At 44.0% G+C, this 16,000-nt stretch overlaps 1 protein-coding gene across 1 annotated transcript in view; it reads right to left on the bottom strand.

Moving 5' to 3' along the window:
• The window catches only part of LOC310707293 (cytochrome P450 2J5-like), a 35,394-nt gene that overhangs the window by 14,753 nt on the left and 4,641 nt on the right, over nucleotides 1-16,000 (bottom strand). Inside the window, exons 3-5 of the mRNA XM_083504309.1 lie at nucleotides 2,880-3,029; nucleotides 2,517-2,677; nucleotides 1,351-1,527 (exon numbers count right to left, since the gene is read on the bottom strand). Coding sequence (XP_083360435.1) covers nucleotides 1,351-1,527; nucleotides 2,517-2,677; nucleotides 2,880-3,029 — 488 coding nt within the window. The remainder of the gene's footprint in view (nucleotides 1-1,350; nucleotides 1,528-2,516; nucleotides 2,678-2,879; nucleotides 3,030-16,000) is intronic.

The following is a 16,000-nucleotide window of genomic DNA, read 5'->3' as shown; positions in this document are numbered from 1 at the left end:
CACACAATTTCCTGTATTTACAGCGGTAGCTGCTAGTGCTAGATTTCAGGATCTGTGGGTTGGCGTAATAAGCCAACACTGGCATGAAGAGAGGGATCCAGTGGAAACACTGGCATCAGATATTTCAAATGTGTGCTACCGTATTTCACTGCCTAATGGTCACCACCACATAATAGTCGAGCTACTTTTCTCAAGCCTTAAAATCAGTCCCAAAGCATTTAACAGACAATAGTCACAGGGCATTCTCAGTGTGCATGAAATTGCCTTGCCCTGATTTGGACTACCTTTTCCTGTTCACAAGTATTTTGTGCATCCTAATCACACCAAAAACAGTTAGTAACAAGTAATAAGCAATGTTACCATAAGTATGTTTGTTAATAAAAACTGTTTCCTCGCATAAGGGTCATGCCTTAGTTTTTCACCACATAATTGTCACAACTCCCTTTTTTGAAAAGAATAATTGGCATAAAAATATGACAATTATGTGGTGAAATATGGCACTTCCCACTAAACATATTTAACCATTCTTTTTTCACCATAATAAGCATTGTTCGAAGAGGGAAAGATGAAAATATATTTTGTCCTTTCTAGTATATGAAGATGGATGAGACAGGGATTTGAAGTCATAGTTAACTTAAGAATATTTTGTTTTGGATTTTCTGTTTTCCCAGTCCACATTTTAATGTCAGATAAACATCAATCCAAAAAATGCTCCAAAGCAAGACCCCTTAACACACTTCAGTTTCCACTCCTTTACACTCACATTTCCTAGACATTTCTATAGATGCTTATGGATGGATGAGCAACTAAACTGACTATGAGAAATATTTGGAGGAAACTCAATGCAATTTTCAACTGAGATTCGGGGAAAAAGACACAGTGGTACCTCGGTTTTCGAACAGCTTAGTTCCCGAACAACTTGGAACTTAAATGCTGCAAACCTGGAAGTCAATGTTTCAGTTTGCGAACTTTGCTTCGGAATCTGAATGTGCTCCTGAGCTTCCATTTTCACTGTTGCGCTGCTAATTTGTGCTCCCCCCCCCCATTGTAATCAAAGCCTTCCATTTCCGATTGACGTGTCCTGAGGTGATATTTGGAGCTTATATTTGGTGCTTTTGTTTTTGCTAAAAAAAAATACGTTTTTGTTTGTGTGGCTTTTTCATTTCTGTGACTGTAGCTTGTTCTTCATTTTATGATTGATTGACTGATTGATTGTGTGACTATGGAAATGGATAAAAGAAAGACTTCCCTCAGCTCCTCTCACTGTTTTTTCAGGATTAGTATTCACTCATAACATGGAATATAATGATTCCTTGGATAAGCAGCATTCGCTTTCAAGCAGATACTTACTTTCTCCATCTGAAGTAGATAGAAATCAATGAGATCCTGTGGCTCATGCACAGACTGATTCTCCTTATGCTTCTCTATCTCCTCCTTTGCAAATGAACGCACCATCTCCACGCAGGAAAAAGCCTTCTTGTGGGGACCGGGGAGATGTTTCATGAGCCATGGGAGCATTTCATAAAGCTAAAGGAAGAATAGCAGAAATGCTGCCATTACCATGAGGAAGCTTGTTCAAACCATTTGTGCTTTGGAATTGCACTTAAAAAACATGATCTGCATTATTCTTCAGGGCTAGCATATTACTTTGAGTCTCACTAAGAAGAAGGAAGGTATCTATAGCTTCTCTGGAATCAAACAGTGATTGGATTCTGTGATTTATCCCTAGCTGAAAATGTGAAAGAAAACTGTGGCTCAAAATATTTTTCCAGCACCCCGGCATAATTTCAAAACTGGGCACAATCACAGGACCTCTCCTGGAACAAGTTAGTGCCCAAGTTAGTAGGTGGGGGTGGGTGGAGAATAGGGGTGGGGGAAAATTCAAGTAAACTTCATGAGTACTTTTTTTTTTTTTACAGATTAGGAATGGAGGTAGAAATGTGGAGAACTGAACTTAAATTTGAGGAAAGGGTTTAGTTGATAATACAGAAGGGGGCTGCATTCCTCAGCAATAGCGATAGTGCTTGAGTTGCTGGTCTCTCTTTCATTAAAAAAAATTCCAGCCAAGTGGTGGCCGCAGTGGCCTCACCATGGATGCCATCATGATTGCCACTGCTAGGTGGGTATAGAGTAGACACATTTAGTTTTCCATGATGGCAACAAAACGATGTAATTCCCTTCTTGAGAAGATTATTTTGTTCACCTCTCTTCCCCTTGGTGGGCTCTAGATGACCTGTTCTCAAGGTCATTGTTCCATTTTTGTCCCATCTTTCCTCTAAAGAGTCTCCTGTGGTGGACAAAGTCTTCTTTTGTTGCTGTTTTATGGGGGGTTTTGTGCGTGTTTTTTATCTCAATGATAATCATGAGCAATGGATCAGGCTGTGAGATAGTAAGTGGTCCTTATCTCAGATCAATTTAAACCTGATCTCACTTCTCCAACCCTCTATCAGAATACTGATTTGTGGTATTAAGGCCCTTGGGAGACCTGTTTGGCAGGAATGGAAATGACTACTCACAGCATAACCAAAGCTACATGCAAATTGTAGGGGAAAATCTATGGCTTCTATCAGCTTCTGGAGCCTTTCATCTTCAAGAGCAAACCGGTGCCCAAAAGCCACAGCACTTATCATGTTGGAGACTGAAGTAGCGATGGGCAAGGAGGGGTCAAGTGGTTGTCCTGCAAAATAAAGTTGTACTAATGTTAGCTCAGCTGGACCAGTTCATACTGAGAGTGGGGTTTCATGGTGGCCAAGAGAAACTGCTGGGATCTCCATTAGGAACCAAGAAAAGCATATCACTTTCCTTTCTAAAATGGACAGAGGTAGGACACAAATATATCTCCATATGCCAGCTCAGCACCATCACTTAGCATCACATACCCTTTGAACGTGCAAAAGCCTCCACGAGCTGATGGGCCTCCTCTGCTACTTGCTGCTCCATGCCTTTCTTTTCCCCCCACAGCTTCCGCAGAGTAACTACAACAAAGCGTCTCTGTTGCCTCCAGGTGTGACCATTTGATAATGTAATACCTTTGGAAAATCAGTGAGAAATAACAACAATCATATCTCAGGTTAAAGTCGCTTTGGGTTAAATCTTTTCAGGTTGCCTCCCACGGTGACCCAGAAGTAATGGAACAGGTTACTTCAGGATTTTGCCGCTCACACATGTGCAGACACTCAGAATGACGTCACATGCATCCGCACTTTACAGTATCAGCAAAAAGTGAGATTTCTCGACAGCTCTACCGTTTTGATTTTTGAAGAGAAAACTGGTATCTGATACAGTGTGATGTTGACAAGTTTAGATCTTTCCATGGAAGGCCATCACGATCAAAATTCACTTCTCATTGGGAGACAAATGGATGGCAGGTGCTGTAGAAGGATAAAGGACTTAACTTGCTTCTGGCCACCCTGACCTGGGGGGTCAGTTTCTCAGCCAGAGCAACAGACCACACCAGAGCATATCATGAGTCTACTGACAGCCCTGCTGTACAGTGTCAACATTTAGCTTTTTGTAAGCAAGCATTGGTGTGTGTGTTTCTTTGTGGCTGATTAGCTGCTCTCCCTGTGCAAAGGTCAGAGGGGGCCTAGGGGGCGCACAGTTAGATCCATCTTTTAGATTTAGGGGGGCTAGTCTCAAACATTTGTTGGGGGAGACCAAGGTTTTTATTGTGGGGGGAGTTATTTGTCCTGTCTTCACGCTTTTTATGATGGAGGACCGCTGTAGCCACCCCCAACGACACGTTCTCAAGATGGAGGGGAGGGGAACAGCTGCAGTCGCCTGTGGTTCCTGCGCAATGCTTGCCATCTTGCCAAAGGTTGCAGGCAGCTTTACCTGCAGCAATTGCTTGTTGATTGCCCTCTTAAAAGACAAAGTCCAGCAACTGGGGGAACGTGTAGCTACGCTCCAAAGAATTAGAGAGCTGGAGCTCTTCTTGGAAGCAACAGAGCACACCGTCTCCACCAAGGAGGTGACAGGGGACTCCCCTGAGAAGGAGGCTAGGTCACCAACACAGGAGCCAGATATATGGAGAAACGTGACTCAGAGAAGTAGGAGGCCCAGGGTTCGCTCTGATTGTTTAGAAATACACAATCGCTTTGAGGTCCTCTCCCCTAGCATGGAAGACGAAGAGCAGACTCCATTTGAGGATCTCTCCCTCATTACAGTCGATCAGGTATATGAAGACGAGCAGCAAAGTCAGTCCTCAGGGAATGTGCAGGCGACCTAGGAACGGACAGCTCACGGAAGAACCCCAACCAAACCTAAGAGGAGGCGTGTAGTGGTGATAGGGGATTCCCTACTGAGGGGAACAGAAGCAGTGATCTGTGGCCCTGACAAGATGTCTCAGGAAGTGTGCTGTCTCCCCGGGGCTAAGATTCAAGATGTAACTGAACGACTGCAAGGAATCATAAAACCCACTGACAAATACCCCTTCCTCTTGGTTCATGTGGGAACCAATGACACTGCAAGCAATAGCCTCCAGAAGATCAAAAGAGACTACGAGGCTCTGGGCAGGAAATTGAAGCAATTAAATGCACAAATTGTCATCTCATCTGTCCTCCCAGTTGAACGACGTGGCCCAGGGAGAGAGGGAAAAATAGTGGAAGTGAAGAGCTGGCTTCGCAAATGGTGTAAACAGGAACGGTTTGGATTCTTAGATCACAGACTGCAGTTTCTTGAAGATGGACTTCTGGCAAGCGATGGGCTGCATCTCACAATGGTTGGGAGAAATGTTTTTGCCAAAAATCTCAGAAACCTCATCAGGAGGGCTTTAAACTGACTAATGTGAGGGAGGGAGACAGTGCTCCTGAAGGTAGGATTCTATCAATTGATGAAGAGATCATCCAAATGTCATAGACCAAATGGAGCAAACAGCACGCAGACCTAGTGGTGGGAGGAAAAAATCCTTAAATAAGAGACATGGGGGAATGATTAATGGACTTCAATGTCTGTACACTAATGCGCAAAGCATGGGAAATAAACAAGATGAGCTTGAGCTCTTGGTACAGCAAACTAAATATGACATAATAGGCATCACTGAAACCTGGTGGGATAAGTCCCACGATTGTAATGTAATAATGGGGGGATACAATCTATTTCAGTGAAACAGACCAGACAAGAAAGGAGGAGTGGTGTTATATGTCAGGGATGTGTATACCTGTGAAGAGATCCAAGATTTAGAACCTCAAAGCCAAAGTGAGAGCATTTGGGTCAAAATTAAGGGAGAGAAGAATAACAGTGACCTCATTGTGGGAGTTTACTATAGATCCCCAAGCCAAACGGAGGACATAGATGATGCCTTCCTGGAACAGATGGCCAAGCATGCAAAAAGAAGGGAGATAGTAGTAATGGGGGACTTCAATTACCCGGATATTTGTTGGATGTCAAACTCAGCCAAGAGCATAAGGTCAAACAGATTCCTCACTGGCCTTGCAGACAACTTCATTGTCCAGAAAGTGGGAGAAGCAACAAGAGGAACAGCCATTTTAGATCTGGTCCTAACCAATGTTGATGACCTGGTTAGTGGGGTAGAAGTGAAAGGATCATTAGGCGCGAGTGATCATGCTCTTCTGAAGTTTACTATACAGCGGAAAGGAGCAGCCAAGCATACTAGGACTCAACTTCTTGACTTTAAGAAAGCCGACTTCATAAAACTTAGGGAAGTGCTGGGTGAGATCCCATGGACAGTAATACTAAAAGGAAAGGGAGTTCATGATGGCTGGGAGTTTGTTAAGAGGGAGATAGTAAAAGCACAACTTCAGGCAATACCAATGAGACGGAAACATGGAAGGTGCCTAAAGAAGCCAGGGTGGCTATCTAAAGAAGTTTTAACTGAGTTAAGATTAAAAAAGGATGTGTACAAAAAATAGAAAAGGGGGGAAACCACCAAAGAGGAATTCAAACAAATAGCTAGCACGTGTAGACACAAAGTCAGAAAAGCTAAAGCACAGAATGAACTCAGGCTTGCTAGAGAGGTTAAAAGCAACAAAAAAGGCTTTTATGGGTATTTTCGTAGCAAAAGGAAGAACAAAGAAACAGTGGGGTCACTCAGAGGAGAAGATGGTGAAATGCAAACAGGGGACACAGAAAGGGTGAACTCCTCAATGCCTTCTTTGCCTCAGTCTTCTCCGATAAAGAAAACAATGCCCGACCTGAAGAATTTGAAGCAAATGATTCAGCAAAGGAAACACAGCCCAGAATAACTAAGGAGATAGTACAAGAATACTTGGCCAGTTTAGATGTATTCAAGTCTCCAGGGCCAGATGAACTGCATCCAAGAGTATTAAAAGAACTGGCAGATGTGATCTCAGAACCACTGGTAGTCATCTTTGAGAATTCCTGGAGAACAGGCGAAGTCCCGGCAGACTGGAGGAGGGCAAATGTTGTCCCTGATCTCGTTTTTTGACAGAATTACAAGCCTGGTAGATGAAGGGAGAAGAGTGACTAGTGGGGTGCCACAGTGTTCTGTCTTGGGCCCGGTCTTATTCAACATCTTTATCAATGACTTGGATGATGGACTCAAGGGCATCCTGATCAAATTTGCAGATGACACCAAACTGGGAGTGGGGACCACAAACTTGACATGAGTCAACAGTGTGACGCGGCAGCTAAAAAGTTCAGTTCTGGGCACCACAGTTCAAGAAGGACACTGACAAACTGGAACGTGTCCAGAGGAGGGCAACCAAAATGGTCAAAGGCCTGGAAACGATGCCTTATGAGGAATGGCTAAGGGAGCTGGGCATGTTTAGCCTGGAGAAGAGGAGGTTAAGGGGTGATACGATAGCCATGTTCAAATATATAAAAGGATGTTACATAGAGGAGGGAGAAAGGTTGTTTTCTGCTGCTCTAGAGAAGCGGACACAGAGCAATGGATTCAAATTACAAGAAAGAAGATTCCACCTAAACATTAGGAAGAGCTTCCTGACAGTAAGAGCTGTTTGACAGTGGAATTTGCTGCCAAGGAGTGTGGTGGAGTCTCCTACTTTGGAGGTCTTTAAGCAGAGGCTTGACAACCATATGTCAGGAGTGCTCTGATGGTGTTTCCTACTTGGCAGGGGGTTGGACTCGATGGCCCTTGTGGTCTCTTCCAACTCTATGATTCTATGATTCTATTCTATGATTCTATGATTTATCAGCAAAATGGATGCTTTGATTCACCAATTATTCCTAGCAAAGCTAAGAAGGGAGTTGGGTTTATCTATGTAAACATTGGTGATTTCTGCAACAAAGAGTGGACTTGCAGGTATCATCTGGGTTTTCTCATAATGTTAAATACTAACAGTAAATTCAAATCACAAACCCAATTCAGTTAAGGGACTTTCATGAAGAAAGATGGCTGACTAAATGTCTACTGCCGACACTCCACCGACAGAGATGATTATGTGGTGATTAATGATATCCAGGATATAAATCTACCAATTGAACTTTCACTTGGAAAGCAAGCTATATGCTGGCACAAGAAGAGGCAATTATTAACAGGCAGAAAACAAAACAAAAAGCATGTTTTTATTATTTGCAACTAAGAAATATTCTAAACTGCTAAGGTTGTTCCGATGGCCAAGAATTCTCATTTTATATTACTTTTATTTTAAAAAAAAATTATTGGTTTTTCACCTTTTATAAAGACATCACACACACGAAAAAGACAAAGACAAAAACATGTATAATTTCAAAAATCTTACTTTCTTAACCTTGTTCCTTGACTTCCCCCCACCCCCCCTTCATACATCCCAATTCCCATAATTATGTCAGCAAGTTATTATTTCTCCTCCTTACCATATTGATATTACGTCTTTCATGGAAAATTAAATTTTTTCCTAAGTTGGACCCAAGTTCCCTTCCATCGATTTCCCATTTTATATTAAATATGAATCCTACTAACTAAACCCAAAAATCATAAATGTTTTTAAAGTTCTGTTTTCCCCTCCCTCCCATCCCCGGTTTCCGTCCCTTCCCAAATACGTGTCCACAATAACAGTTCTTAGCCTGGATTCCTCACGTCCGAGGCCTTCAAGTCTCTTTCAGTCCCTCTCTGCCGGTTTTGTTGGTAGTCCTTTGTGTTGGTCATCGAATCTCGAAGGAGTTCTGTCCCAATCAAACCAGGTTTTCTTCCCACAAGAATACTTGAAAACAACTGCTGCAAAAGTTCCACCGATCCTTCATATTCAGAGTGGAGGCCCCAATCATATTTCTTCTTTCTTTTAAGTTCCTGTATTCCAAATACTCCAGGGGCCTCCTCCTTCATCTTTCGTATCTTTCGCAGATTTGTAATCCATATAATCCAAGGGTCTTCTTGCTTGTAATCCGCTAGTGTAGGCTTCTGGTTGGTACTTTCCATCTGTACTTTCTCCATTCCTTGCTTATTCTCCTTCAGTTCTTGAGATATCTCTTCTAGTTCAGCTGCAGATTTTTTTTCCTTCAAGCCCTCAGTACATTCAGCAGAGCTGCTTGTTCCAGAGGTCAAGGTCGTAAGTTGTTTATTCATAGCCAGACTCTGCTCTTGTAAAATTCCCACAAGGAAGAACATTCTTTCTATCTCAGCTAGTAATTTTCCATCCGCAGCCATTGTAATGTCTCAGAATTCCCCCTAGAGGGATTCTGGTTACTTAGTAATCTTTTTCCAACAGTCCTTTACCTCGTTGTTTATTTCTTTGTTTCCAACAACTTTAGTTCAATTGTAACACATTTAGTCCAGAGAGATCTTAAGTAACAAGTTTTTTAACTTTAAACTGCCCGTTTGACAGTTTTGACAGCTGTCAAACTCCTTATTCCTCTTCAACAGACTCAGACACAGGACGCTCCCGGGTCCGGGAGGGGGGGTTGCACACAACAAAAAGAAAACTTCTGAAATTCCACTCTCACACTCCAACTCAAAACTTCTTTTATCAAATTGTGGAGGTTAATATCTTTAATTCACACCAAAATAAACTCTCCAACTTAGTTCTCCTGTTCTTGCTTTAGATCATTTGTAGAAGGGGGGGTGCGGACTTCCCTTTAACACATCCCCCGGTCGTACCGAATTCAAGGATAAGTATTTTAAAGTCCGAATTCCGTTCTACTCACGAGTTATTTCTTTTCATGTCCGAATTTAGGGAAGAAAGTCAGCGCTCTCCAGCCATAGCACACGGCTTCGCTCCACTGGAGTAGCGGTCTACTCCCAGCACCGCGTCGCTCTCCGTACCCTCTCCGCAGCCTTTAAAAAGGCTCTTCGTGGGTCGGAGGGGGCGCTTAAAGTGCCCACCGAGTCACCAAGTCCGCAGGCATCCGCGCCTGCGGTTTCTGAGGGTCTCTGCGTCGCCGTCGCGGCAAGACCCGTCTCCAGCAGAGCCAATTCCCTCCGGAGCTCGGAGGGAATCCGCCATTAGCTGATCGCGCCAACCCGGAAGTCCCATTTTATATTACTTTTAACTTCTTCGCCCCTTTGGTGTAAATGCCAACTGCAAAGTGAAATTTACCTCTCTGATTGTGGGAACGAATATGCTCCTCTATTAAGGAGACAGATGCAGGTTTTCAAGGCAGACTGTTAAGGTGGAGAGTGAGTTGTTAATAAGACCTCAGTATGGTATAAAACTGGGTGTAAAATAATAAATATACAACAAGTAATTAACTATGGATTATTTTTTAATATTGTATATGACTACAGTGCAGAGATTCCTGTTTAAATAGAAATGAAGGATTTGTTTTTTAAAAAAAAACATGGAGGAATGGTTGGAATTTTGGGGGAGATAAAGTCACCATACTGGAATGGAGGAAGACTATTGGGTACACACTTGAAGGTGATATCTGGCTGGTGTGAGACAAGATATAATAATAATAATAATAATAATAATAATAATAATAATAATAATAATAATAATAATATAATTTATATCCCGCCCTCCCCAGCCGAAGCCGGGCTCAGGGCGGCTAACAACAATAAAACAGTACAACAGTACAACACAACACTCTAAAATCATTCATTATAAAATTAATTCAAAGCAAACCACTGGCAACCATTGGGCCAGAGCTCCACGAAGATTGCCGAAGGAGGGAGTCAGGCTGTGCCCTGGCCAAAGGCCTGCTGGAACAGCTCTATCTTGCAGGCCCTGCGGAAAGATGTCAAGTCCCGCAGGGCCCTAGTCTCTTGTGACAGAGCGTTCCACCAGATCGGAGCCACAGCCGAAAAAGCCCTGGCTCTAGTTGAGGCCAGCCTAACCTCTCTGTGGCCTGGGAACTTCAAGATGTTTTTATTTGAAGACCGTAAGTTTCTCTGTGGGACATACCAGGAGAGGCGGTCCCGTAGGTATGAGGGTCCTAGGCCGTATAGGGCTTTAAAGGTTAAAACCAGCACCTTAAACCTAATCCTGTACTCCACCGGGAGCCAGTGCAGCTGGTATAGCACCAGGTGAATGTGATCTCGCAGCGAGGACCCCGTAAGGAGTCTCGCTGCAGCATTCTGCACCCGCTGGATTTTCTGGGTCAGTCTCAAGGGCAGCCCCACGTAGAGCGAGTTACAATAATCCAGTCTGGAGATGACCGTCATGTGGATCACAGTGGCTAGGTCAGGGCGAAAGAGGTAAGGAGCCAACTGCTTAGCTTGGCGGAGATGGAAAAATGCCACCTTTCTTATAGCTGCAATCTGCACCTCCATGGAAAGGGAGGTGTCGAAGATTACACCCAAACTCTTCACCTACGGTGCTGGCACTAATTGCACCCCCGCAAGAGATGGGAGTTGCCCCCCAATCCCATATCGTTCTGTACCAGCCACAGGATCTCTGTCTTCGAAGGATTTAGCTTCAACTGGCTTACACGTAACCATCCAACCACAGCTTCCAAACATCTAGTCAGTGTGTCTGGGGTCGAGTCAGGATGGCCATCCATCAACAGATAGAGTTGGGTGTCATCGGCATACTGATGGCAACCCAGCCCAAAACTCTGGACAAGCTGGGTGAGGGGGCACATAAAGATGTTGAAAAGCATCGGGGAGAGTATCGCACCCTGAGGTACTCCACACACCAAGGAGTGGCGCGATGACAATTCCCCCTCAAGCGCCACCCTCTGTCCCCGACCAGAGAAAAATGAGCGCAGCCATTGAAGGACTGTGCCCTGGATCCCCACGTCGGCAAGGCGGTGGTCCAGAAGTTTGTGATCGATCATGTCGAAAGCTGCTGACAGATCTAGAAGAATCAGCAGCCCTGACACACCTCGATCCAGCTGTCTACAAAGATCATCTGTTAGGGCAACCAGAGCCGTCTCGGTCCCATGACCAGTGCGGAAGCCGGACTGGAATGGATCCACAGCCGATGTTTCATCCAGAAACCCACCAAGCTGTTCAGCAACCGCTCTCTCAATCACCTTACCCAGGAACGGAAGATTCAAAATTGGGCAGTAATTGGTTAGATATAAGGGATCTAATGATGTTTTCTTTAAGAGCGGGCGCACCACTGCCTCCTTCAGTTCCCCTGGGAATGTCCCCGTGCCAAGGGACAAATTGATGATCTCCCCTCTGAGGGCCTGCACCTCATCTGGACACGCTCTAATCAGCCAAGACGGGCACGGGTCGAGAGGACAGGTGGTGGGCTTTCCAGCTCGGAGGAGTCTGTCCACATCGGCTGGGGATATCCGGTCGAAGTGGTCCAATACTGGACCCGAGGACAGTCGAGGGGCCTCCAGTTCCTTTATTGTATCCAAATTGGCAGGGAGGCCATGGCAGAGCAACAAGACCTTGCAAATGCCTTGCAAAAAGCTCGCAAATGCCTCACAGCTGTGTGTCAAATTGTTAATTAAATTTGGCTGTCCCTCAAGGGACATTAAAGACCTAATTATACTAAATAATTGCGCCAGGCGAGAGGTAGCGGAAGCAATGGAGGCCGAGAAGTAAGACTTCTTAGCAGCCTTCACCGGCATCTCATAGGTTTTCATAAAAGCCCTATAAGATGTTCTTGAGGCTCCGTCATGGGCACCCCGCCATATTCACTCTAGTCGTCTGAGGTCCCGCTTCATTTTCCGGAGCTCCTCAGTAAACCAGGGAGCCTGGTTTCTACAGGGTCGCAGAGGGCACTTAGATGCGATCTCATCGATGGCTGGCAGGAGCTGGATATTCCAGCCCTCAACAAGCTCAGTTATTGAGTCGCCAGGGGGAGCAAGGTCCCGCAAGGCTTGGCGGAATCTATCAGGGTCCATCAGCCTCTGCAGGCGAGCCCAAATCGGCTCGCCACCTAAGCAGGGTGGGGGTGGAAAGTCAATCCTGGCTTTCAGAGCATACTGATCAGACCATGGCACCTTCATCGAAGGAGACATGATCACATCTATACCTACGCCCAAGATCAAATCCAGCGTGTGGCCTGCTTGATGTGTGGGGCCCGAAACAAACTGGGAGAGCCCTAGTGTCGCCATGGAAGACACCAGGTCCAGAGCCTGTGAGGAGGGAGTGGAATCAGCATGGATGCTGAAGTCCCTCAATACCAATAGGTTAGGGAACCCGAATGTCCAGCCGGCCACCGCCTCCAATAGGCCTGACAGGGTGGCTGCTGGTGCGCTAGGTGGCCAGTACACCAGACAGACAGCCAAGATCTCCTCGGAGCCTCACACTAGGCCAACACATTCAATGCCGGGGATCAATGGTGATGGTAGAGCCCTGAAAGGACAATCTTCCCAGATTAATAATGCCACCCCTCCCCCCCGGCCCACAGTCTGTGACTGGTGGAGGAAGGAGAAACCCGGGGGTGCCATCTCTCGCAAGGTAATTGTTTCCCCTTTGTGCACCCAGGTCTCCATCACACAAGCCAGGTCAACCCCCTGCGAGGTAAAGAAATCTCGCAGGGTGGCGGTTTTGTTGCCTATAGGGAACAAAACCCTACAGGGAACCTACGCAAGGCTGTTGTTTGTGGACTACAGTTCTGCCTTCAATACAATTCTGCCAGACAGGTTATTTCTTAAAATGACCAATTTGGGTATACATCAAAAGATCTGTCTGTGGGTAAGAAATTTCCTGACTGATAGGCCGCAGACAGTGAGAATGGGACCTTACTATTCTTCTACTCTAGTATTAAGCACAGGAGTCCTTAGCACAGGTGTGTGCTAAGTCCATTTCTCTATTCCCTGTACACATTTGATTGCACCCCACTGTATAAGTCCAACACAATCATCAAATTTGCGGATGATACAACAGTGGTGGGGCTCATCAGTGAGAACGATGAGACTGCTTATAGGAAAGAAGTACAGGGGTTAATTCAATGGTGTAAAGAAAATAATCTTATGCTTAACACCAAAAAAACCAAAGAACTCATAATTGACTTTAGGAGAAAGAAAAGTGTATTTTTACCATTGCACATAAATGGCGAGGAAGTGGAGAGGGTTGGTAGTTTTAAATACCTGGGCATTTATATCTCGGAGGACCTCTCATGGACTGCAAATATTAATATGGTTGTGAGGAAGGTGCAGGGGAGGTTGTATTTCCTGAGAATGCTCAGGAGACTGAATCTATCCCAGCACCTACTTCTGTCCTATTATCATAGTACCATTGAGAGTGTCTTAACCTATAGTATATTATCGTGGTATGGGAGCAGCTCTGAAACGGATAAAAAAGCTTTACAGAGAACAATTAAAATTGCCCAGAATGTTATTGGGCTCCGACTACCAACCCTGGATGAGATCTTCATGTCTCGCATTTTGAAGAAGTCACATAATATCCTGAGAGATCCCACCCACCCTGCTCACAACTTCTTTGAACTATTGCCTTCGGGCAGAAGATATAGGACAATGAAAACACGAACCACACGCCTTCTGAATAGTTTCTATCCAAGAGCTCTGATTGCATTAAATAATGATCTCAGGGCCAGTTGCAAGGTTTAGCAAGCAGAGAGTAGGAAGGAATGAGATAGGTTTTAGGTTATGTTTTAGGTTTTAGGTTATGTTATGCCTTAATAGGTCATGTTATATTCTGGATTTTATGCTTTTATAGATTATGTTTGAATAGAATGAGAGTGTCGGAGATACGTGCAAATGTATATGTGAATCCGGTCTTTGGGTGGGTGTTTGATTTTCGTTGTTGTGTATACTGTGTATATACGGACAATGACAATAAATTTATCTATCTATCTATCTACCTATCTATCTATCTATCTATAGACCTGGCATTGCACAGCACCAGTGACAGAAGTGAGTAATCCTTACTAACCCTACCCTCGTCCCTCGGGATGAGGCGCAGATTGGAAGGGGTACGAGCATATCCATATCTCGATCCCCTTCGCCTATAAGATCTACCTTTGAGACAGGGCTTGGCATTTCTTTCTCTCTTTTTCTTTTTTGGTTGTTTGTTTAGTTAGTGTTGCTGAAAAGTGTCAATAAAAAAGTAAAGAAAACCAAACAAACCCAATTCAGCCAATTTTTCGACACTGTTTTTAAGGATATAATGTGTGGTGTCAACCAGTTACTACTTCTACTGGTCCAGCTAGACAGGTTTGGGATTTTTACTGAGGGTGAATTCTGCACCATATTCTTGACAAGATGTAATGCATCAATGGTGGATATATTCTGCTTTGTTAATTCTTCTGCAACGGTGCCTGAACACTACTGCATTATTTCTGTCTGTGGAAACTATCTACATTGCAACGAAAGTGGGACAAAATTAAGTTTGTACATTTGTAGTTTTCAGCAGAAAGTTAAAGGATGTGACAGAATGGAAATGAAACTGTATGATCACCTCAAAATCTTTGCAGGCATAAATAGTATTGACAATGGAGTTAGATATAACCACCTTGAAAGTATTATGAGCACAAATCATGATGAATGTGCAATTAAAAAACGTTTTCTTGTGGAGCCCTTAGCACCAGTAATAAACTGTGGAGTTAGTGATGGGAATTATTGGGCAGGCCAGCCCCACAGTAACTCACATTGTGTCTTTCAGAGTGAATGTCCCTGTTCTTTGGAACTGCATTCAGAATATGACTCTGTACTTTCCAAAAAAGAGGAAGACATTTTTTCCCCAACAAGCTTTCCCAGTTGTGTACAAAGGTCACTTCAACAGGTGTATACCTTTTATTGTTTTAACCCATTTTTAGTTGTTGTTGATTTTTGTACTGTTTTAAAATCTTTTATAATAACTAATAATAATTTTTTATTTATATCCCACCCTTCCCAGTTCAGAAAACTGGGCTCAGGGTGGCTAACAACAAATTTAAAACACTTAATTGATGCAGCCAAAACCAGCATAAAATACAGCATAAAACGTGAATAACAATAAATTCAGAATTCAAAAATCAATTTAGGGGGGAAATCCAGCCAATAAACATTAGATGATCACCAGGGCTAGCTGGCTAAATTAGTCCTATTTGGGCCAGAGAGGAGACCAGGGGAGAATTAGCTGTGGGATCCCAGAGTGGGTAATCTTCATAAAAAGGGGAGGGGAGGGGAGTAAGGCGAATAAAAGATCAGGCTAAGTTCAAATTGAAAGCCAGGCAGAATAGCTCTGTCTTACAGGCCCTCCGGAAGGAAGTTAAATCCTGCAGCGCCCTGGTCTCATGGAACAGAGCATTCCACCAGGTCAGAGCCATCACTGAGAAGGCCCTGGTGGAGGATAATCTGACTTACTTAGGGCCCGGGACCTCTAAACTATTATTATTCATAGTTTAAACTGCTTTTATATCTCTGTAAGTTGCCTTGAGGCATACATGCAAAATGCAATTCATAATTTATAATGATAGTATCTATGTGATTGCAAAGTTCACATGTTATACTTACCACATGAGTCCATGCCCAAAACATGTTGGAAGAGCTTGTTGAGAGAAGCAGTGTGTTGTGTTTCTTAGAGATGTCATAATCAATCAAAGCTTCACACGTACTGAAGCCAGGTTTTCATGCACCCAAATGAACGTGTCATTTGATAGCATGAGGACTAGCCACTCTGAATGACCTCAGCCCCTAGGTCCTAGCTCCTAGGTCATGCATTTCCCATTGTGTGCAGCAGTAATAGAGAACCTTTGTTCTGTTTTTCTGGACAGCCCTTAAATGTTTCATCTTC

Source organism: Podarcis liolepis, assembly GCF_965112155.1.
Source record: "Podarcis liolepis genome assembly, chromosome: 5".
NCBI classification, from domain to species: domain Eukaryota; kingdom Metazoa; phylum Chordata; class Lepidosauria; order Squamata; family Lacertidae; genus Podarcis; species Podarcis liolepis.
Note: the sequence above shows the minus strand (reverse complement) of the source record. Positions and strands in the feature narration are given on the sequence as shown.